Consider the following 23,945-nt stretch of genomic DNA (forward strand, 5'->3'; position numbering starts at 1 on the left):
TTACTAACATCTGGGGGCTTGTGCCAAAATTGGGAGAGCTGTCTCACAGGCTAGTCAAGCAACAGCCTGACATAGTCATCCTCATTGAATCATACCTTACTGATAATGTCCCAGACACCACCATCACCATCCCTGGGTATGTCCTGACCCACCTGTCATGACCCAGCAGAGGCAGCGGAACAGTGGTATACAGTCAGGAGGGAGTTGCCCTGAGAGACCTCAACATAAGGTCTCATGGCGTCACGTCAAATATGGGCAAGGAAACCTCCTGCTGATTACCATGTACTGCCCTCCCTCAGCTGACGCATCAGTACTCCTCCATGTTGAGCACCACTTGGAGGAAGCACTGAGGGTGGCAAGTGTGCAGAATGTACTCTGGGTGGGGGACTTCAATGTCCATCACCAGGAGTGGCTCAGTAGCACTACTACTGACTGGAGTGGGCATCCATGAGGTGCTGTGGGCCATCAGCAGCAGCAGAATTGTACTCGAACACAATCTGTAACCTCATGGCCTGGCATATCCCCCACTCTACCATTACCATCAAGCCAGTTGATCAACCCTGGTTCAATGAAGAGTGCAGGAGGGCATGCCTGGAGCAGCATCAGGCATACCTAAAAATTAGGTGAAGCTATAACACAGGACTACTTACGTGCCAAACAGCATAAGCATCAAGTGATAGACAGGGCTAAGTGATCCCACAATCAACAGATCAGATTTAAGCTCTGCAGTCCTGCCACATCCAGTCGTGAATAGTGGTGGACAATTAAACAACTCACTGGAAGAAGAGGCTGCACAAATATCCCCATCCTCAATGATGGAGGAGCCCAGCACATCAGTGCAAAAGATAAGGCTGAAGCATTTGCTACAATCCTTCAGACAGAAGTGCTGAGTGGATGATCCATCTCGGCCTCCTCCGGAGGTCCCCAGCTTCACAGACACCAGTCTTCACCAAATTCGATTCACTCCACGTGATATCAAGAAATGGCTGAAGGCACTGGATACAGCAAAGGCTATGGACCCTGACAATATTGCGGCAATAGCACTGAAGGCTTGTGCTCCAGAACTTACCGCGCCCCTAGCCTTGCTGTTCCAGTACAGCTACAACACTGGCATCTACCTGGCTATGTGGAAAATTGCCCAGTACACAAAAAACTGGACAAATCCAACCTGGCCAGTTATCGCCCCATCAATCTACTCTCCATCATCAGTAAAGTAAAGTAATGGAAGAGGTCATCAACTGTGCTATCAAGCGACAATTGCTTAGTAACAACCTGCTCACTGACACCCAGTTTGGGTTCCACCAGGGCCACTCAGCTCCTGACCTCATTACAGCCTTGGCTCAAACATGGACAAAAGAGCTGAACTCCCAAGGTGAGTTGAGAGTTACTGCCCTTGACATCAAGGCAGCATTTGACCAAGTGTGGCATCAAGGAGCCCTAGCAAAACTGGAGTCAATGGGAATCAGGAGGAAAACTCTCCACTGGTTGGAGTCATACCTAGCACAAAGGAAGATGGTTGTGATTGTTGGAGGTCAGTCACCTCAGTTCCAGGACATCACTGCAGGAGTTCCTCAGGGTAGTGTCCTCAGCCCAACCATCTTTGGCTGCTTCATCAATGACCTTCCTTCCATCATAAGGTCAGAAGTAGGGATGTTCGCTGATGATTGAAAATGTTCAGCGCCATTCGCGACTCCTCAGATGATGAAGCAGTCCATGTCCAAATGCAGCAAGATCTGTACAATATTCAGGCGTGGGCTGACAAGTACCACACAAGTGCCACACAATGACCATCTCCAACAAGAGAGAACCTAGCCATCGCCCCTTGACATTCAATGGCATTACCATCACTGAATTCCTCACTAACAACATCCTGGGGGTTACCATTGACCAGAAACTGAACTGGACTAGCCATATAAATACTGTGGCTATAAGAGCAGGTCAGAAGCTAGGAATCCTGCAACGAGTAACTCACCTCCAGACTTCCCAAAGCCTGTCCACCATCTCCAAGACACAAGTCAGGGGTGTGATGGAATACTCCCAACTTGCCTGGATGAGTGCAGCTCCAACAACACTCAAGAAGCTTCACACCGTCAAGGACAAAGCAGCCCACTTGATTGGCACTACTTCCACAAACATTCACTCCCTCCACCACCAACGCACAGTAGCATCAGTGTGTACCATCTACAAGATGCACTGCAGGAATTCACCAAGGCTCCTTCGAAACCCACGACCACTACCATCTAGAAGGACAAGGGCAGCAGATAGATGCGAACACCACCACCTGGAAGTTCCCCTCCAAGTCACTCACCATCCTGACTTGGAAATATATCGCCGTTCCTTCACTGTCGCTGGGTCAAAATCCTGGAACTCCCTTCCTAACAGCACTGTGGGTGTACCTACACCACATGGACTTGCAGCGGTTCAAGAAGGCAGCTCACCACCACCTTCTCAAGGGCAACTAGGGATGGGCAATAAATGCTGGCCCAGCCAGCGAAGCCCACATCCTGTGAATGAATTTTTAAAAATTAAATGAAACTGCTGCGTTGTGTTGCAATGCCAGTGTTTTTCAGTCCTCTGCCATGTGTAGCACACGTGCAAGCCATCTGTTACATGAAAGTTGGGCTTGCCTTTTAGCCTGGAGTCACATCCCACCAAGAACCCTTGCTGTGTATTCTCTGCAGCTGACAACCCACTGGCGTGGAGAGGAGCTTCTGGCTTTCCTGTGACAAGCCTTGCCACAATAATCATGCAGGGAACCCAGTGCCTACACGGTGAAATCTGTTTTGCAGGCCCAGGATCACGCGTCTGAAACAGTGGCTTTCGATGAGCTTAAGGCGTCTCACGTCCCAACGATGGGGTGAGGTGCCCTTGCTGCATTTTTTGGATGTCATCCATGAACAGCTGTGATGATTTGACAAATCTTGAACAAACTGCAACATAATTTGCTATTATATTGAATTATGGTTTATTATACGGTATCCAAACTGCTATTTTGGAGCTCAATCTCCAAGCAGGATAGGTATTAAATGCCAGTGCAAATCAGGTTAATAGTAAGGCTGCTGGGAGCATGAAGGGAAGGAAGGGGAACAGCTTTAAACACAAATAAAAAAGGTGCAAGGGCTGTGGAATCGTTTGCAAGCAAAAAGGCACTGAGAAAAGAGAGTTCAAAAGACACATTTAGATGGGATTTACATCCATCATAAATAGGAGGTTTATTGGTCTTTTCTGGATACTTCTGATGAATTGCACAGTTAAATGGTAAATACAGACTGGCTTAAATTTATTGTTTAAACATAAGACTATTGCATGATACCAGGATAGGATTTGTGGATTCCGCTTCAGGGCAAATGGAACAGATGGAGCACATATGCTAAGATCATAAAAATAACAAAGGTTACAAAAATACACTTTGAACAAAGAGGATTGTTGGGACGTTGGACGTCTTACCAGATATGGTGATGCATTCAGGCTCCACTAACTTTTAAGAAAGGGCAAATGCTTGAAGGAAGGTAGGAAGAGTGTGAGCAAAGGGACAAGGCGAATGGGACTAAGTGGGCAGCTCTCGAGAGCTGATAATGGCACAATGGGCCAAATGGCCTCCTCCATTCCTGTAAAACTTTAAGTGGCTCAGTTTAGACCTTCAAAAGTCTGTCAAGACTAACCCAATACCAACTTAACTGTGACTCTAAATATGCAATTCTAAAAATAACCACAAGAAATCGGGGGATGCGGAGAGGATGTTTCCTCTTGTGGGGGGAATCTAGAACTAGGGGTCACTGGTTAAAAATAAATAAATAAAGGGTCACTCATTTAATTCAGAGTTGGAAACATTTTTTTTCCCCGAGGGTCATGAGTCTTTGGAACTCTCTTCCTCAAAAGGCGGTGGAAGTGGAGTCTTTGACTATTTTTAAGGCAGAGAGACAGGTAGGTTTTTGAGAAGCACGGGGTGAAAGGTCATCAGGGAGTAGGTGGGAATGTGGGGTTGAGGTTACAACCAGATCAGCCATGACCTTATTGACTGGCGGAGCAGGCTCGAGGGGCCGAATGGCCTACTCCTGCTCCTAATTCGTATGCTCGCATGTAAAAATGAGGGGCCATACAGCCTCACAATATTCAACTTCAACTTGAATAATTTGGGATTTGTCTTCTCGACACTACTTAGGCAATCAATAGCAGGTGGTAGTCATCCTTTGCATGAACTTTCCTTTTATCAGCATGTACCTAGGCTTTCTTATCCCAGAGCAGTGTTTCCACTTGAAATATTTCTCTCCTTGTCTTTGCTCCCCAATGACAGCCAGCAAGAATCTTGTTTGGAGAAGGGGTTCTCTCCTCATGCAGTAGTAGGGCTGCCAATTCTGGCTGGACACATTCCTAGAGGTTTCATCGTATGATCTCTTGCCTTCTTTGTCCAGCCTCACACTCCCTGCCATTGGTAGCTCAACGTGTCCATCTTCATTGTCAACCTACACCAAGTAGAAAGCAAAGAGTCCCTCCACTAGGGGGGAGGGGGGGAATCATTTTTAATACTCCATTGATTTTTCTCCTACATTGCTTATTGTAGCATCCTGGAGATTAATCTTCAATTGCTGGAGACTCCAGGCCAATTCTGGAGAGCTGGCAACTCTGTGCAGAGGACTAGTGGGAGAGCCGCTTGGCTACCCTTCACTACAAGTCCAAAGCTCAGGGTAATGGTGGGGAGGGCTCAGGATTCGAGCTGTGCACTGTCACTCCACAGTGCAACAGGTTAGTGTATTTCGAAAAGCAGCCCACAAACAATCAACAACTCCGACTAATGAGCGGACAGTGAATGACCCTCATTTACAAGAGGTGTGGTAACTGCAATATTAAGTTTCTTTTTTCCCTTAAGGTCCTTCGTGTCAACTCTTTTCTTCACCAGATTCATCATCTGACCAGTTAAATGCTGCCTCAGATTATTGGTGGGTGTGTGCGCATGCAGTGAGGTCAATTATAAGTCTTCCCTGGCTGGTAGAACTGTCAATTACAGATACGAATTCTCAATGACTTGCCAAAAATCTTAGAAGTTACATTGCTGTTACATACAATGTTTATGGCTGCTTACAGATATTCAGCCCAACACACAGACCTTTCAGAATGCAAACGATGCATCTCTCTTCCACCACAACCTTCCTTAAGATGTTGCCCTTTGTTTCGGGTACTCACCCACTGGTGCATGCCCCAGCACCAAACTTCATATGGGAGCCTAGATAGCCAGTGTTAGAAGAGCATTCCTGCCCAAAGGCTATCAACTACTGAGCCAAATCCTGTGTTCACCTAGAAGTCCACCTATACCCTCTTTTCCGGCAGGAATCACTGGACAAAGGCCAGGTGGGGCGATAGCTTCACTCAGGTGCACTGAGGCTATCTGTCCGGTCACAAATTGGGGTTCAGGGTGGGGTACCCTAACTCGGCACAGACCAGGAATCCAACCTGCGGCCTTCTGGTCTAAATGGTGCAGTACCACACCACACCAGGTCACGCCTTCACCCACTACTCCATGACCTCGGCAGGTAAAACCTTCAACTGAGTGAGGCAACAAGTTTGCTGGCACATATTACCAGATAGATGGCACTGCAGCACAAGTCCACTTTACTTCCAGTGACACAAGGAGAGACGCAGAGAATTAAAATGAGGGCAAAGCTGTCAGAAATGTGATGGACATTTGTTGGGCATTACAGTACTGTAATAGCCACTAAACAGTTGACGAAAATGCATAGGCCAGCCTGGAGACCACAGATTTATTGCTCTTAAAATATACATAAATAATGTCGAGTGTTACAAAGAGCACAGGCTGAAGCTACGATCAAGAAACTAGGAAACATTTCAGGCCAGCCCTGGAACATGTACCATTGCCCTTGTTTATTTAATACATCAGAAATCTCATATTTAAAAACCAATCCAATTCTGTAGCACAGTGTGATATTCATAAGACTAAACGACCCGTCTTAATGCCCTGCTCTACTTCGAACAACAAAAGCTGCCTTGATAAATGATTCATCAGCTCGGGTGAGGGAGAGAAAAGATCAGCAAGTAAAATCATGATGTGTGCTTGGATCTCATAACTCAATCCCAAACTCGTGCTGCACCTTTGCAGTACAAACACTTCCAAAAATCATTGAAATTCAGTTCCCGCTGCTTAATCACTGAGGGTTGCTCCTCGTAACGAATGGGACTTCCAATTGAATCAATGCAAAGTGGATTTGAACCTGGTGCAAATTAAAACTTTGTCCTGTTACAGCGTAGAATGTAAATTTGTAAAGTCAGTGCATGGCCCCTCAGGTTAATGTAACAAGACCAGAACAGTTGGTCCAAATTACCAGTTCTGTACATGATTGAGATATGAGGGGAATAAATCTCGACAGACATTAAGACTGGGAGACTGCGCCAAAGGAAGGTTTCAGTCACCAAAGAGGAGGCTTCTCACCTCATTCAGATACACCTGGCTAGTCAATGAAGCAGCTTCAACATTAAGTGCAACTCAAAAGTGCATTTAAATTCAATTGGATGAAACTACTCGATTGTCATTAAAAAGCCGCCTGCCCTTCAGGGAAGGAAATTCACCATCCTGACCCTGTCTGGCCCGCGTGACTCCAGTCCAACAGCAATGCGGCTGACTAACTGCCTCAGTGAGCTATTCAGATGTATTCAAGAAGGTGGTTCACCACCATGTTCTCAAGGGCCAACAGGGATTGCCCACATCCAGAAAATGAATGAAGAAAAATATTCTTGTGGGGCTGGCTGGATAGAACACGGCATTCACTTCAGTCCCATTCATTCCTGGGTTCCCAGCGTTATGAATAAAGTAATTGTTCCATCTTTACCAAGACAGTTGGCACTCACCACTCGCCAAATTGAAGCCCAACTGAATGGTAACTGCAATGAAATCCAATTACACTACATACCCAGGGTGAACCCATCACTCCGAACGCCAGGTTCTAGTGATGCAGTGTGCAAGCTTGCTTCAATTACACCGCAACCTCACAACAATACCTCACTCTTCATAGGCAAGATGAGAAGCACAAGTTGCAGGGTAGCTAGTTCACCACCACGTAATACAGGCCATTTATATACACAGAATCAATGCCAATAGCTTTAAAAGGTTCACAAGATAAAATACTCCCGTCATCTCACCGAGTTTTACCCAACTTTGGCTGTTTCTCTGGCAGCAGTGTATATATAAAGGCAGCTGTAAACCACAGGGCTGCACGGTGCACTTACAACAGCGCAAAGCTGGTGAGCAATTGGGAGTTCCTTTCTCATCATGTTACCTGAAGGCTGACATCTTCATCACACAGTCTGAACCCTAGGCATCTTAAGTAATCGTACTAAAAATATACTTGGCACGAGCTAACTGGAGATTAAACTAAAACAACAGCCAGACAGAAATTAAAAGCTACAGCTTTTTTTTTAAAAAAAAAGACCATCATTGGCAGCTTCTCACCAATGAATGTGCTTAGAGTTTGGCCGCAGTTCATGTGGGGTCTCACTCCCTACCTCGAAGTACGCCGACCTATCATGGGCTTCACAAGGCAGGTGGTACCAGCTCTCTAAGAGCTGCATTCATCCACTTTCTGGACTGCAGCCACACAGCGCTACAGAGTGGAATACATTTGACTACAGTTTTGTGTTCATTGGTGTGGAAGGCAAGAATATAAACATTTATTATGGTGCTGACTATCTGGAGGCGTGGGATCACATCATACACTGAGCGAGGAGGCCAGTGGAGAATATTTGCAGCACCACGATACGACAGCCACGTCTTCCAACTAAACCCAAAAGCCTGGGGGCTCTTAAAGTCGTATGGAATATATAGCACAGAAACAAGCAACTTGGCACAACAAATGTACGCGGGCGCTTATGATGCACGATGGCCTCCTCTCCACCCTATAATCCAGCAGTTCAAGATGTAAGGTAAACTTTATTAACTTATGCAGGCTTGGGTGATGCACTGCACCAGAGTTCAGCCTATTCTATTCTGTATGCCAGCCCAGACAATAAGGTAGATAGTTTCCACTGCACCCAACACAAACCACCCCCACCCCCCAGCTTTTGTTATTTTGTGGGACAGAAGAGATAAGATGGTCTGCCTCAGCCCTTCACAACTGTACTTGCTTTAAAAAAACAAATAGCCTTTACCACGATTCAGGTAGTACAATGTGACCCCTCCCAACTTTGAATGAAAGAATGAATGATCGCTTAGGCAAGGGGGAAGGCACGTGAAAGGGAATTACAAAGGAAGGCCCCCTTTAATTAGATGGAAACATGCCATTGCACCAACACTTAAATTTTAAAAAAAATTTCTTATGCCTCATTTCCCCCACCCCCCCCATCACCTGGCATCAGTTCAACCTCAGGAGGCCCATCACCAACACAAAGAGTTTGCAGAACTCGAGTTGCCAGGCAGAGACAGAACTGTACTAATCTGCTTGATGTGAAAAAGGACGGGAACTGATCCCCTCTTCTCTCGATTGTACAATTCACTTTCAGCGTGAACCATACCCAAGGGCAGCATCAAAAACCCACGTCACTCACTTCTAAGGCAAAACAGTGACTGTGGAAAAGCTGGGATGCAAACAAGATTCAGAGCCTTGACGCTTATTTGAATAAAGCTGCCTGTTATTAAGAGACAAGTAGAGGATTGGGCACTCAAAGAGGATCTCCGTCAGAATGAAATTAGAAAATTGAAAAGGAACTGTTGGCAGCGGAAAAGGGTTTATTTATGCTACTTGTGCTCAATTCTAAAGTGTGCTGTGATGTTTTATTTATACTGTTTGTGGTCGGTTCCAGAGTTGTGTGTGTTTCCTAACTTGGCCACTAATGAAAGCTATTATGTTGTCCAAATATCAACTGACTCACAATGTACCTTTCTGATAGAGTCCAGTGATTTGAATGGTTGGGGTGGGGTGGGGGTGCGGTGTAATCAACATTTCACTGGTGAAGAGGAAGAGTGTAAAATAGACACTTCACAAAAGCAGCCCAGAGGGAGGTTGTGAGGGTTGTGGTGAGGTGGCAGCAGGGTGGTGTTGAGCTGGTAATGGAAGGATCAGTGACAACGCTGAAATGCTGGTGCAGCAAGCACAGATCCCAGTCTCCACTGAAAAGCAGTGTTCTCCTCTGGCTTTTCAGAGAAATTTAAAGCAGAAACCTGGAATTCTTGCCCTCAAAAAGGCCGTGGAAACATAGATCTTGACAGATTTTCATTAGGATTAGGTTTGGATCAAAGGACAATTAACTAGTGTTAAGGTACAAATTAGCCATGATCTCAATGGATAGTAGAACAGGCTTGGGGGGGGGCTGAATGGCCTACTCCCATTCCTATATACCTCCAGGAGAGGAGTTGCTGGTATTCCTCAGGTTGTCTAAGAAATGTGTGAACTCAGCTCAACACTCTTGCCCTCGAGTCAAGTCAGAAGGCTGTGAGTTTAAGGTTCAGACAGGTTTTTGGGACATAAATCTATATTGGCTTGAGTGACTTATTGAGGGAGTGCTGCATTGCTGAGAGTGGCGTCTTTTAGGGTAAGCTATGAACCCCAGCTGCTGGACCAAGACGGGTGCCTCTATGTCAATATTTTGGGTTCTCTCACCGCTCAATCAACTATTAAAACCAAACTAAGTGCACGATTCTGAGGAGGCAGTGCATGATCTGAGGGCTGTCCTTCAGACGGAGATTTTAAACCAAGGGTCTGCCCATCCTCCCAAGTGAGCAGAAAAGGTTGAGAAATATCACCCGTTCGCTTATCCCATACCTGAGCTCCAAGGGTTTAGTTACGAAGAGAGATTAAACAAGCTGTCGTTGCATTCTCTGCAATTTAGATTATTTGATCAGTTTTTAAGATAAAGGGGAGCTGATAGGAAAGATTGGGAGAAAGCATTTCTGCTCGTTGGGAAGTCTAGAGCTAGGGGATATAGCCAAAAAGTTAGAGTCAGACTTTTCTGGAGCGAGATTAGGTGTGGAATTTTACGCTGGAGGGATTTTACGATCCCGCTGAATGGCTCACTGCATTTTACAGCCCTATCCCCGCCTGACTAGGCCATAAAATTCTGCCCAGGAAACACTTCTTCACTGAAAGAGTGGTAGAAGTTTGGAACTCTCTTCCACAAACTGCAAAGCGATGCCAGGTCAATTGTTAACTTTAAACCTAACACTGATATCACACATAATAAAAGAGATACGGAGCGGTGGTTGATATATGAAGTAAGGTTGCAGGTCACTGAATGGTAGAACATGACTTAATGGCCTACTCCTGGGTACCTAGTTGTTCGCAGGCCCCAGCTATGCCTACTTTGCAAAAATGACTATGCTACAAAAGAAATTTCATTTGTTGTGATATTCTTTGGGATATCCCGACGTTATGAAAGGTGCATTTAAAACAAAAAGCGATGGAATTGGAGCAGCTGGGTTGGGGTGCAGGGGAAGATGAAAGAGTATGAGGCAGCGTTTAGCTGTGGACAGCAGTGACACATTCCATACTCGGCAGACTAGGAGAGGCCTGCTTGGGAAAGGCAAAAGTAGATGAACGATCTTTAATATCTGGAAGCCTTTCGTAACAATCATTTAGGCCCAGCGTGGCTTCCAATTAACTTGCACCCTGACATCATGGAGCTGCTCATCCCTGCCATAGCTATAACAAAGAGAAAAATTCAGAAGTTTCTCATCGTATCTATCGGGGGAATAAGCAGATAGATTTCCTTTTCCCACGAGTCAGATTTTGTGCCAAAGGAAGATGGAAACAAGTACCAAAAGCAGCTTTTTCACAAGAGATCTGATGTGGAAAAGACAGACCCATCATTCATGCTCAGATTGTTGGCCTTTACCTCATTTCCTTGCAATTTGTGGCTCAGCGGTGATTTGCTGCTGCAGCAGTTTCTTTAACCAAGCAACACGAAAGCATTTACTGAAACAAGACTGTGGCTTTTCCTGTTGAAAGATATTGGAACCCCAACAGAAACCTTATTGTCCCCAGTGACGGAAGAACAAATGCATCCCGGGCCAGAAAGGAAGTGTGGGAAAAGGTTGCGTTTGATGTAAAAAAAAACACAAAGCAAAATAAAACCATCCTATTCATCCCGCATCATGACAGAGCACATACACTAGCGGGAGGAGGAAAAGTGACACACTGGGGGCTTTCAAAGATAATTGTGTGTACCAAAGGGCTCAGTGAGTCAAGCGCGTAAATGCAGTTCCTTGTCCCTCCCATCTCCACCTCTTCCGAAGGCAACAGCTCATGCTCTAGTCTGTTTCCGCCTCAGGAACCATACGCAAAACCCACTCATTATATCAAGCACCAGGCTCGAAATCAATTCTCAGCAGAACATTGACTTATTTGGGGCAGCACAGCTGGATGCATCCCTGTCCTTGCTACATCTGCACACACTCTAGCAGGGCCCCATACTCTGGACCAAGAAACTATACGGGTTGATAGCTTCAGCGATGGAGAACAGAGGATTACTACAGCTGCTGTGATGGACTATGAATTGAACCACTTTCAGGCAATGCATTCCAGATCATAGCTCTCAGCATTGAAAAAAAATTCTCATCCGCCTTTGGCTCTTCTGTCAATTGTCTTAATTCTGTGTCCTTTGGTTACTGACCACCCACCAGTGGAAACAGTTCCTCCCTATATACACTACTGAAGAGGTGGCCCTGTGGCACCAATCCCTGGGCCAGAAGCTCCAGGTTCTAGGCCGAAGGTGGTTTCATAATACGGCCAAACAGATTGAGTATCAACCTCCTAATCCTCCCAACCAATGCCAATGGCAGGCATAAGAGCAAGAGAGATTCCTAGTCAGGCATGTGATGAAGCCTCTACCATCACTACAGACTATAACATGCATGTAAAAGTGCATGTTGCCACAGCAACTCTGACTCAGAATGGTGATGGTGTGTTACAGTTCATTCTATCAATGCGTTTGGAACACATTCATATTAAATCCTAGATGGTGCGAGTTATTTTGCTATGTTTGGGGGAAGGGGGCTGTTGGCTGGGAAAGGTCATGGTTTAAGTCAATTCCTGTCCTCTGTGATGGCCAAATTGGAAACTCTTCAATAGGCGTCACTGGACAGCGATGGCCAAAGGCATTTGGCCAATAGCTTCAGCCTTGTGGCAAATCACATGTTCACATCAGAGGTGAAATCGCTTGTCATGGGGGTGGAAGGTGGCATCCAATTTGTCTCAAATATCTTGGGCAGTCGCCACTGGGTGAAAGGATTGGCCTGCAGGCCAGTGAGGAAATACCAGTCGCAGTTTCTGTCCCTGGGTGGTGGAAATCACACAAAAAGCTATTGACACTGGTGACCAATTAAAAATTTCAAAACGGAGACCAATAGACTTGTTAGGCAAGAATATGAAGTGACATGGAACCAAGACAGGTAAATGGAGGTGTGATACAGATCAGCCATGATCCCATTGAATGGCAGAACAGGCTCAAGGGACTAAAGTGCCAACTCTTGTTTCTACGTTCCTATGTATCCCCACTCTTTACCCCAGGACTATCAAGGCCGATGGTAATCTCCCGTCCTGACAACAGCTCTCTCAGTATAGACCAGGGATTTTGCCTGGAAATTTCTGGTGTATTGCTCAGTCACAAGCAGTCTTTACTTCATGAGCCACAGGAAGAGCTCATTGGGCCTTCTTAATGCAAAAATTTCAAAAAGGGACCCAAGTAGCTGAACACTGACCACTGACTTTAAGTAATCCCAGGATGTCAATGATCATGATGAGGTCTTTGGTCTAAAATAGTAACTCTGTTTCTCTTGTCACTCACAGATGTCGTGTGCTCCCAGCATTTTCCATTTTTAATTGCAGGTTTCTAGCGTCTGCTGCATTTTTGCATTTGTTTTGGGGTCAACAAATGTCAAGAAAGTGTGGCTCAGCTTAGAGTTTCAGCTGTCCTTTGTTGGGCCTTTAGTTGGCGTGCCAAGTGCAAGCTGAATGTATTATCAGTAGCAGAGATGGACAGAATCCAGTAAGAACCATGCCCTGTGAAAACATCACAACTACAAGTGACCAGTCAGTCCATGGCACAGAGACTCGTTCCCTTCAGGCCAGAGATACAGTTGGCAACAGCCTGTAGAGAGGGAGGAAATATCAACAGCCATCTCCTTCCTCACTTAACTTCAAAGCCAACAGAAAAAGTTGAGGCTAGAGAGTGAGAGACAGCTCGGATAGTAGTGGGGGAAAAGTTTTAAAACTTGAACACGTGAGGCTCACAACCTAAAAATAATTTCAAGGAATGCTTCCTAGGACAAGCGTTTGAGGAAATGAAACGGCTTCTGATGTTGCGAGATTGATGAGGTAAAGAAGAATAAAGAAAGAACACCTGCATTAATAGAAACAGCACACACAAAAAAAAGACGCGTTTCCCACACCTCTCCCCACGTCGGGATTTCAGTGCCAACTCAGAGGTACAAAAAGGAAGCAATATCACAAAAAGTACATTCAAGCGTTTATTGACAAATAGCCACATTCATTGTTCAATGTACTAACTGAATGAATGAAAAAGTGATTTCAAATTGCAGTTCCTTCTGGCACCATAACACTGGGCAAAAAGCAAGTAAGAGTGAATAGCGTCTGCAGTCCCTTTGCAAACCCATCAAGACAAACGGCCATTTCTCCAGCCGGAGAAATTTTCCAGGAGGGAGAAGTTAGTACAGAGAAGAGCCTGGCTCTTTTAGCTGAAAGTCCGATGCTATTTAGAGGGCTCTCAGCAGATTAAATAAAAGAAACAACGACAAAAAAACCGAGGGCCATTATCAAGGGCTCACAAATCTTAAGATACATGGTTTTAGATTTCGTAAGCAAGTTGGATTTATGGGGCAATGCATAACATCCCGAAGAAATGTTGCTGCTGTGCACTAGTTAATAGAATGTGACAGGACAACTTTGGACTGCAAGAAATGTCACATTACATTAAGGAAAAAACTATTTTTTTTAATAAATTGTTCTTTAGCTTCTCTCAATTTCTGGTCAGATACCTCAGTTTTTGTTACTATTGCTGTCATTAAAATTTGGAAAAATGACAACTACTAAATATTTTAACAAACTGGCCATGCATTTGAGAGAGAGAGAGAGAGAGAGAGAGAGAGTGCCTGCTCTTGATTACATTTTGTACTGTTTTCTTGAGGGACTGAGGAGCTTGGAGACTGGCAATAGTTTTAAAGCAGTCTCGTCTTTATTCTCACTATTTTCAACTTTTCGCTCTTCCCAGCCATTCCCTTCTCCCCTACCCCTCAACAAAATGAAGGCAAAACACCAGCAGGCAAGACAGAACACAAGAAGTTGGAAACTGCCCAAAAGTAGAGAGTTATGAAAACATAGGAGAGGGTTTTCTGACAATGGTTTAATGGGTAACTGTGCACGCTACTGGTTCTACAGACCAGAAGGTGCCAGGTCCAATCATGCTCTGTGCCGAGTTGGGATCTCACAATTGTCCTCATTGTCCTGGGACAATGGGGATAGGGAAGCCAGCAAAAAAAAAAAAGATGAGACTGGCTTTAATGGCTATCCAATGACCACTCCTTGTTGGAAACGTATATGTGCACGCTTAGGATGTTAGGCTTTTGCTGTGAGTTGGAATAGACCCAACTCACCATCTAGGAGCACACGGAAAGAACGGTCACTTGGACAAGGAATACCGGAGAAAACAGGAGTGGGGAAGAGAAAAACCGTAACAGCTTTATTCATTCAACAAAGCAGAACAGCCAAACCAGGAAGACAACCATAGAGTCCTTTGTAAGCTGTACAATAAAGGGTAAAGATGATGGTGAGCCTGAAGGCATGCTCATTACAACAATTACCAGTGCTGCAGCTGAGTGCTGTAGAGAATAAGATGACAAAGGCAGCAGCAGGACCCCTAAGGTAACACAGATACAACAGCCCTCACAGACCATGGAACTATACTGAATGGGCAGATGAATAGCAGCAAATTACATTCAGTAATTCAAACTACCTAATTAGTGCAAGAAAAGTAAAAGTTGCTATGGGGGAAAGGGCAATTTGCATTTGTGATAATCATTTACCTTTGCGTAGTCAAGTGGAAGCTGGTCTTCAGGACATTTAAACACGCCCTCACTGAAACAAAGAGAGAGAAGAACTGGTAAATGCACAGGCTGTGTACAATACTAATAATTTAATACGTAGCTAATAGCGGGGAGATCTGTGGTCCCTCCACGCATTCATTTCCTTGGCAATTTTACATCAGCACTAATGAGACACTTACAGGCAGGTTCTCAATATTAACATAATAACACTGCATTCATACAAGTCTTCATGTCATAATGTGCTTCACACAATAGATTATGCTCATTGTTGACGTGCACACAGACTTAAATCAAAATTCAGCACACCACAGTGGGGGTAAAACTAATGCTTGCAAAACTAATTGTTTAGCAATCATACCATTTCAAAAGGGAAGTCAAATTCTGCTTTACGTTTATGTTTTAACTCCGGAGAGAACTGACAGACCATAAACACAGATAAAACTGCAGTGCATTCAGTCAGCCTTCCTACACACAAACAAATGCAGTTAAATTTTCCACTCAGGTTGCCAACCCTCCAGGATGGCCCTGGAGTCTCCGGGAATTGAAAAGCAACCAGCAGAGAGAGGGGGGAAATAAATCCAGAGGCATTAACAATAAATGGGAAGATTTCTCTTTGGGAGGCTTATTTACTATTAGTCATAAAAATGTTGAAAGAGATGGACTGGGTGGGGCAGTTAGCGGCGATGAAACCTCCAGGGATAAAATGAGCCAGAGTTGGCTCCCCAATTTTCAAGACACTGGTCCCACCATTCTTGAGGCCCAAGAGCTCATTGGAGACCCGACTAAGTGAGGCGTCAAGGGTTCGAAGTGAAATTAGCTCATACTTGCAGCCACCAGATTGGACACTAGTTTGGTCACATTATTATTATTATTAGTGCATAAAGATACACAGCGATTGCAGAGCTCAGAACGCACAAGGGCATACGGTGGGTACATCCCAGTTCGACTGGCCAGGAGTTTATGAATGTGAACGGGCCTGAATCGTTTCAAGCTGCCACTCCTGCAAAGCTGTAAAAAGTGAGAAATGGGTGTGCCAACAATGTTTTCACACTAACAAAAATAGCTGGAAAAGCTCAGCAGGTCTGACAGCATCTGCGGAGAGGGATACAGCTGACGTTTCGAGTCCGTTTGAGGAGTTTTTCCAGATATTTCTGTTTTTGTTCTAGATTTCCAGCATCCGCAGTATTTTACTTTTTATCTTAATGTTTTCACACAGCCCAGGGCTGCCAAGCATATTCCCTCTTGCTGATCTAACTCACTTTTGCCCCGAGTACAATTTTAAATTGGCCATTACATGTAGGTAAGTCAACATTTAAACTTTTTGTCAATTGACAATTACAGAGGAAGGCAACAGCTTACTCTCGTTCATTGTGCGATCTCCAAATGTAACTAACCATTCCTTACCCAGGCGAATCCCTGAAATGTCAGCAGTGCTGGTACAGACTTAAGTGCTTTTTTTCCTTTTTAAAGCTTTGTTTATTCTATTTCAGCAAATGTAGATCAAAAGAACCATTAATTTTTACGTCTGCAGACAGATCAGCATTTATTTTATATTTATGGAAGCGATCTGTTTAGCAACCATCAGGAAACAGCAGTTCTGTGTGACTGGGTTGATGAGAAACAGTAAATCTTTCATGCAGCTGAATGCACTAAGAACTTCAAAAAAACTTCTTTGTAAACAGTGCTGCAAACATACCCAGCTTGGAGAAATAAAAAGGCAGAAAAACAAAGCCAGTTTGTCTCTTTCCCTCTCCCCCACCCCCCCAACACCCCACCTCCTCACCAAAGTACTCTTCCCCCAGAAGGTGGTAGTTTATTGAGACTCCAATCTGTGCTGTGTTTATTGATTACAGTCTGGAATCAGTTAGGTACAGTTGAGAGAAGGAAGGCAAACTCCTGCCAGGAGGAATTTTCTGCTCAGTGAAGATCAGTTGATCCCAAATGTGTGAATAGCAAGGGGTGGGGGGGTGTGGTTGGGCCTAGCTGGGAAGCCCCTGTGGTAGAATAGCAGATTAAAGGGTTGAGAGGGCAGTTAATAAATAATACAGCACCCCAGCTAGGGCAATAGAGTACAAAAGGAAGCATGGATAGTGAATGAAAAGAGCCTATTTACTTTCGCAGAAAAGGTCAGTAGCCAGGGGGCATAGATCTAAAGTGAATGGTAGAAAGATTGGAGGGGGAGATAAGGAAAATGTTTTTCACCCAGAAGGTTGTTGTTGGGGGGGGGGGGGGGTCTGGAACTCGCTGCCTGAAAAAGGGTAGTAGAGGCAGAACCCCTCAACTCATTCAAAAGGTGCCTGGATATGCAACTCAAGTGCCGTAACCTGCAGGGTTATGGAACAGATGCTAGAAAGTGGGATTAGTCTGGATGTCTCGTATTTTTGGCCATTGCAGACAATGGGCCGAGGTGCCTCTGTCTGTGCTGTAAACTTAGAATCATAAGTTATGTTAAACTTGTAATAAAATACTTGTTTGGCCTCAAATGGAGTATTGCATTCAGTTCTGGGCGCCAACCTTTAGAAAGGACATGAGATATTAGGGAGAGCAGAAATTATTCATGAGAATGGGTCCAGGGTTGAGGAATTCAGTTACGTAGATGGTTTGGAGAAGTTGGGACTGCTTTCCTTAAAGAGAATGTTGAGGAGATTTGATAGAGTTATTCAAAATCATGAGGGGCCTGGTCAGAATAGATAGGAAGAAACAGTTCTTGATCCTTCCACCAATGGGAATGAGAGGGCACAGATTTGAGGCGATTGCCAAAAGAAGCAATGGTGACATGAGGAAAAACTTTTACCCACAGTGAGAGTGGTTAGGATCTGGAATGCACTACCTGAGGAGGTTGAGGAGGTAGGGTCAATTGAAACATTCAAGAGGGAATGGGGTTATAATCTGAAACAGAATGTGCAGGCTATTGGGAGAAGGCAGGGAAGTGGTACATAATGAATTGCTCTTTCAGAGAGCCATCGTAGGCGATGACAGGCCGAATGGTCTCCTCCTGTGCTGTAACTGTTCTATAATTCTGGAAAATGTAAGTTTACATGTAAATAATGCGCAGTCAGTAGAGAATCTAGAAAAGGAGCTGATACCCCATGGAATCCTATCCCAAGCTGGGATGGGGTGGGTGAGGAAGGAAACTAAATTCAATGCAGGAGAGAGCACAATAAATGAGCAGCGGTTCACAGCATGGCCGGAGTTCACTGCGGATTGAATACACCTGGCAATTAAGTCCATGAACAAATGATGGTGAAACTTGAAAAAATGTCCTGCTAAAAAGTTGGTTATGGGATAGCGCCATAAGAAACCAGTATTGCACGTGAATTTTCTTTCAAACACTTTTAAGACCTCCCTATGGTGGTGCAAAATATGATTTCATTGACCAGACTACAATAAATTATCACTCTTCTACAATTTCAAGTACAGCTTTTTTCGTGAATTGTAAAGTGCAGGACAGGAGAACGTTTCTTTGACCAGTGTAGTTACACTGGGTGAGGTGGGGGTGGGGGAAGATGACTGCAGCAGCTGGTAATGTTTCTCTGTACTTAACAGTGAAGAGGTTGCCATCACCGCTAATATTTCAGTTGTTACCTCTTACCGCTGCTCACTTTCAGAGGCACACTCCATTCCTGTGTGACTGTCGACAGATAATTGAAAGGGCAGCCAAGTCCAAACTTCTCCTCACCCCATTCACCACACTCATGCACTTTCCATTGGGGTCACTAGTTAAACAACAGGAGTGGGGAACCCTGGCTGATAGCACCCAAAGTGGGTAAGAGGGTGGAAAGGTTTGGAAAAGTGTGGTGGGGGGTGAGGGGGGCAGTAGCTAAGGATAAGGTATGGAGGGCTTCTATTTACACGGTACCCTTCACAAACCTTATAGCCAACAAATTACTTTTGAAGTTGAGTGCTGCAATGTAAGGAGACAACCAATTTGCATACAAGAAGCTTGCACAAACAGCAACGGGATACACTGAGCAGACAAGTCTGTGTTCAGTAGTGTTGGTCGATGGTTAAAGCATTCAAGGACACTAGGGGAAACTTCCCCGCTCCTTTTTGAACAGTGCCATTGGATCTTTCACATCCACCCAAAAGGGACAGAGAGGGCCAGATAAATGCCCCATCCAAAAGACAGTGCAACAAACCTCAAGAGAATGAAGAGCTCCTGTGAGAATAAAGCAACTCTGAAATCTTAACTGTTAATGTGGTTCCTTTGTGGTGTGGGCCCCTCGAACAGAAAGGAGTGAGCAAGTCTCTGAGACCCCACAATCTGAGCCAGGAAGCGAGAGTATTAACAAACCGAGCCACGGTTGACGATGAAACCAAATCGCAGCAGCGTAATAACACAGCTCCAGAGATCAGCCAACTCAGGAGGACTGAAGCGGCGAACTCCCAATCGTGGTGACTCAAGCTACGGGCAAGCCCTCACTGCACTAAAAACATGCTACGTTCCACATCGTTACAAGATCTTCAGTGCACGATTATTGAGCTGGCAGCAACAAGGTTTCCCTTTTTTTTTCCAAACTAAGTAGCGCCACCTTACTGGACAACGTCAAGCTTGTAATTCCATAACCTTCCAAGCGATTGGCTGGGGATCTCCCACAGCCATAATTTTCCATCTGTTAAAGCGAATGTATGGTTTTGGAGGGGGGATTAAAAACAATTAAATCTGGGAGTGGCAAGCTGAGAGGTGGGAAATTCCTGACTGTAAAAACCAAAGACCGTTTTAAAGCCACTGTTTTCAGTTAGCAACTCTCACACACACACAAAAAAATGGGCACACTGCTATTTTCTTTTAGAACAGGGAGAGATTTTACCTTCTGGATGCACAGAATTTTTCAGCGCATATTGCAATTTGTAGGATTCTGTGCCCTGGAATATATTCCATGTTGGAAAAGACAGGAAATTTGTTTCAAGTTACGTGTTTACGTGAATCAAATTCAGATTCATTGAGACACAAAAGCAACCCAGCTCCAGTTTCAGAGCACAACCAAGGCCTCAGTTATTTTCATTACAGCTCAATTTGTTTTTTAAAAAAGTGTGCGATTGAATAATAGATCTGGATTTTCAAAGGGCTTTTTGATCAGCAGGATATGAATAAACATGAGATCCAGTGGGATTCCCTCTCAGATCCTTATTCATGTACTCTGATCACAAGTGCTGTTGTGTAAGAGTGAGAAGGGAGGAATGGGTTCAGGATTTTGCCTGTACAGCAATCAATTGGGGCAGCTCTCTTGCCAGTGTAGCAGATTCAGGTGTGGATGAATGCCACATTGGTCACCTGGTGCACAGTAGGTGCATTCTGCAGTGTTATGCAATGTTCCCCGATCTTTCCAGAACATTTAGTGGGTAATTTCGTCTCACAGCTAATTGGGAGACCTTGCTGTGCACAAAACATCTGCCACATTTACCTACACAACTACGATAGCACTTCAAAATAATTTACACAAAGTGTTTCGCTCCTTACTGTTTACTTACACATTAAATAATTATTCTTGGGACCAACGCAGAGGCCTGTTCCCCTCCCCCCCCCAAGAGTGTCGGCCTTGGTAACACTTACACCCGAATCAGGAGGTTGTGGGTGCAAATTCCACTCCAGAGACTTGCGCCCATAATCTAGGCTGGTACTCCAGTGAAGTACTGAGGGAGCACTGGGCTGTCAGATGAGATATTAAACCAAGGCTCCATCTCACTTGGTGATATGGAGTCATTGCTATGTCATTTGCTAGCATCCACTGGCAGTGCGGAAGCCACGAGTATGTTTATTTTTATTCATTTATAGGGGACGTGGACATTGCTGGCTGGGCCAGCACTCATTGTCCGTCCCTAATTGCCCTCGAGAAGGCGGTAGTGAGCTGCCTTCTTGAACCGCTGCTGTCCATGTGGTGTTGGTTCACCCACAGTGCTGTTAGGGAGTCCCAGGATTTTGACCCAGTGACAGTGAAGGAGCAGCGATATATTTCCAAGTCAGGATGGTGAGTGGCTTGGAGGGGAACTTCCAGGTGGTGGTGTTCCCATGTGTCTGCTGCCCTTGTCTTTCTAGATGGTAGTGGTCATGGGTTTGGAAGGTGCTGTCTAAGGAGCCTTGGTGAATTCCTGCAGTGCATCTTGTAGATGGTACACACTGCTGCTACTGTGCATCGGTGTGGAGGCAGTGAATGTTTGTGGATGGGGTGCCAATCAAGCAGGCTGCTTTGTCCTGGATGGTGTCAAGCTTCTTGAGTGTTGTTGGAGCTGCCCTCATCCAGGCAAGTGGGGAGTATTCCATTACACTCCTGACTTGTGCCGTGTAGATTAGTGGACAGGCTTTGGGGAGTCAGGAGGTGAGTTACTCGCCACGGAATTCCCCAGCCTCTGACCTACTCTTGTAGCCACAGTATTTGTATGGCTAGTCCAGTTCAGTTTCTGGTCAATATTAAGCCCCAGGATATTGATAGTGGGGGATTCAGTGATGGTAATGCCATTGAAGAGTGATGGTTAGATTCTCTTTTGTTGGCAATGGTCATTGCCTGGCACAAATGTTACTTGCCATTTGTCAGCCCAAGCCTGGATATAGTCCAGGTCTTGCTGCATTTGGAAGATTTTTGATGAAGCAGCTGAAGATGGTTGGGCCTAGGACACTACCCTGAGGAACTCCTGCAGTGATGTCCTGGGACTGAGATGATTGACCTCCAATAACTAGAACCATCTTACTTTGTGCTAGGTATGATCCCAACCAGCATAGAATTTTCCCCCAATTCCCATTGACTCATTTTGCTTGGGCTCCTTGATGCCACACTCGGTCAAATGCTGCCTTGATGTCAAGGGCAGTCGCTCTCACCTCACCTCAGGAGTTCAGCTCTTTTGTCCATGCTTGAATCAAGGCTGTAATGTGGTCGGGAGCTGAGTGACCCTGGTGGGACCCAAACTGAGCAGCAGTGAGCAGATTATTGCTGAGCAAGTGTTGCTTGATGTGGGGCTACGGAAGAGGTCGGAAAGGGTGGGGCGGAAAGAGAGCAAAAGCGAGATGTGAGGGAGGGAGCGAGCGAGCAAAAGATCAGTGCAAAAGCTTAGTGCAAGCTGGAAGCAGACTTTGGGAGTCTCTGGAAAATAAGACGAGCTATTGGGCTGTGGAATGATGGCGAACGAGGCTGGAATGAAATTAAAGTGTGAATCAAAGTATAGTTTGAGTGCAGGAATAAAGGCAAAATACTGCAGATGCTGGAAATCTGAAACAAAAACAAAAAATGCTGGGAAAACTCAGCAGGTCTGACAGCATCTGCGGAGAGAAAGACCGAGTTAACGTTTCGAGTCTGTGTGACCCTTCTTCAGAGGCTCTGAAGAAGTGTCATATGGACTCGAAACGTTAACCTTGAGTACAGGAATACTGGGTGTTGCAATACCCAGTAGCTGGGGTACATACTGAAAGTAAGTATGCAAGTTTCTCTGCGTAGATTCTTTTTGGTTGGCCAATTTTTGGGGCTGATGGAGTGATGGTTTTGTGATCCGATTGAACGAGGGGACATTGCTCGGCGACTGCGTTGAGATTCTGCGATAGGATTGGTTGATTTCTGCCGCTGCTTACAGCAATCCTTTCTGTTCAAGGGGGTCCACGGCACAAAAGGAACTACATTAACAGGTAAGATTTCAAAATTACTTTATTCTCACAGGAGCTCTTCGCTCGAAAAATTTGATTCAAAACTTAGGTCTTTGACAAATTGAACAACTCCAGATTCACTGTAAAGCACTGGTTCAAACTGAACACAGCCAGTCACATTAACAGGATATGAAGTTTAGGTAATCCGTGCTTCTAGACAACCAACAGAATAAAAAACTATTGACCCTCAATTTCCCAAATGGCAGAATAGGCTAGTACATGAGTCTTTTTTTTTTGCTGACATGCACTTTGTGCAGTCTGCAAATTCAGGCAACTTGCTCATTAACAGAATTGGTGTCCCCTGTGCAGAAGACCCTTGGGGCTTCATGGATGTTGGGTGGGGGGGGGGGGAGTGTTGTTTCAGCTGTCAGCAAGCAATGGCCTCCTTCCATTACCCCATGTGCCTTCATTTTGTGAAAGCAGTTAATTAGTGACAAAATACCAACCATTGATTAACTCAAGTCTGCTCTAAAATTAGCGCTCTCTCTCTCTCTCTCTCTCTCTCCAACCCCCTACACCATCTCTACGCCTTTTCAGTTCACTCAGCATTAAGCATTTAATACATCGATGGTAGCAGAAGCCTTCCAGACCCATGGCACTGCCTGCTGACAGTGGGTTAGCGCCTTTGGGAAAAATCAGAAGTACAGGAAAGTTCAAGGAAATAAAAAGCACTAGCTTGTGTTTCCAATTCAAACTGTAGCACACGCAGCGAATCAGCGCCTTTCAGAAAGGCACGGGGCGAACCGGAGGGAAATGATCAGACAGTGAGATCCAGCCAAGGCACTATCTTGTAATTGATTTCCATCATCCCGGTTCCACAGCCAACAAGGGGAGGCGATGGTGTAGCGGTATTGTCGCGGGACTAGCAACCAGAGAGCCAGGGTAAAGCTCTAGGGACCCAAGTTCAAATCCTGCCAGGGCAGATGGCGAAATTTGAATTCAATAAAAATCTGCTGATGACCACGAAACCACTGTCGATTGTTGTAAAAACCCATCTGGTTCACTAGTGTCCTTTAGGGGAAGGAAACCTGGTGACTCCAGATCCCACAGCAACGGGGTTGACTCTTAAATGCTCCCTGAGCAAGGGCAATTAGGGATGGGCAGCAAATGCTGGCCTAGCCAGCGACGCCCACATCCCATGAATGAATTTATTAAAAAATCACCCAGAATGCATTGCACGTCAAGGAAGCTTTTGGTCATCTGACCTAACTTACGTGTATTATATTGTGTTATAATGCTCCTGTGAAGCACCTTGGA

At 45.1% G+C, this 23,945-nt stretch overlaps 1 protein-coding gene across 1 annotated transcript in view; it reads right to left on the reverse strand.

Moving 5' to 3' along the window:
* Positions 1–23,945, reverse strand: part of LOC144684356 (TNF receptor-associated factor 4-like) — a 98,347-nt gene that overhangs the window by 12,347 nt on the left and 62,055 nt on the right. The window contains exon 2 of the mRNA XM_078548028.1: positions 15,038–15,089. Coding sequence (XP_078404154.1) covers positions 15,038–15,089 — 52 coding nt within the window. The remainder of the gene's footprint in view (positions 1–15,037; positions 15,090–23,945) is intronic.

The sequence above is a fragment of the Cetorhinus maximus genome, chromosome 9 (genome assembly GCF_964194155.1).
Source record: "Cetorhinus maximus chromosome 9, sCetMax3.hap1.1, whole genome shotgun sequence".
In the NCBI taxonomy this organism is placed as follows: Eukaryota; Metazoa; Chordata; class Chondrichthyes; order Lamniformes; family Cetorhinidae; genus Cetorhinus; species Cetorhinus maximus.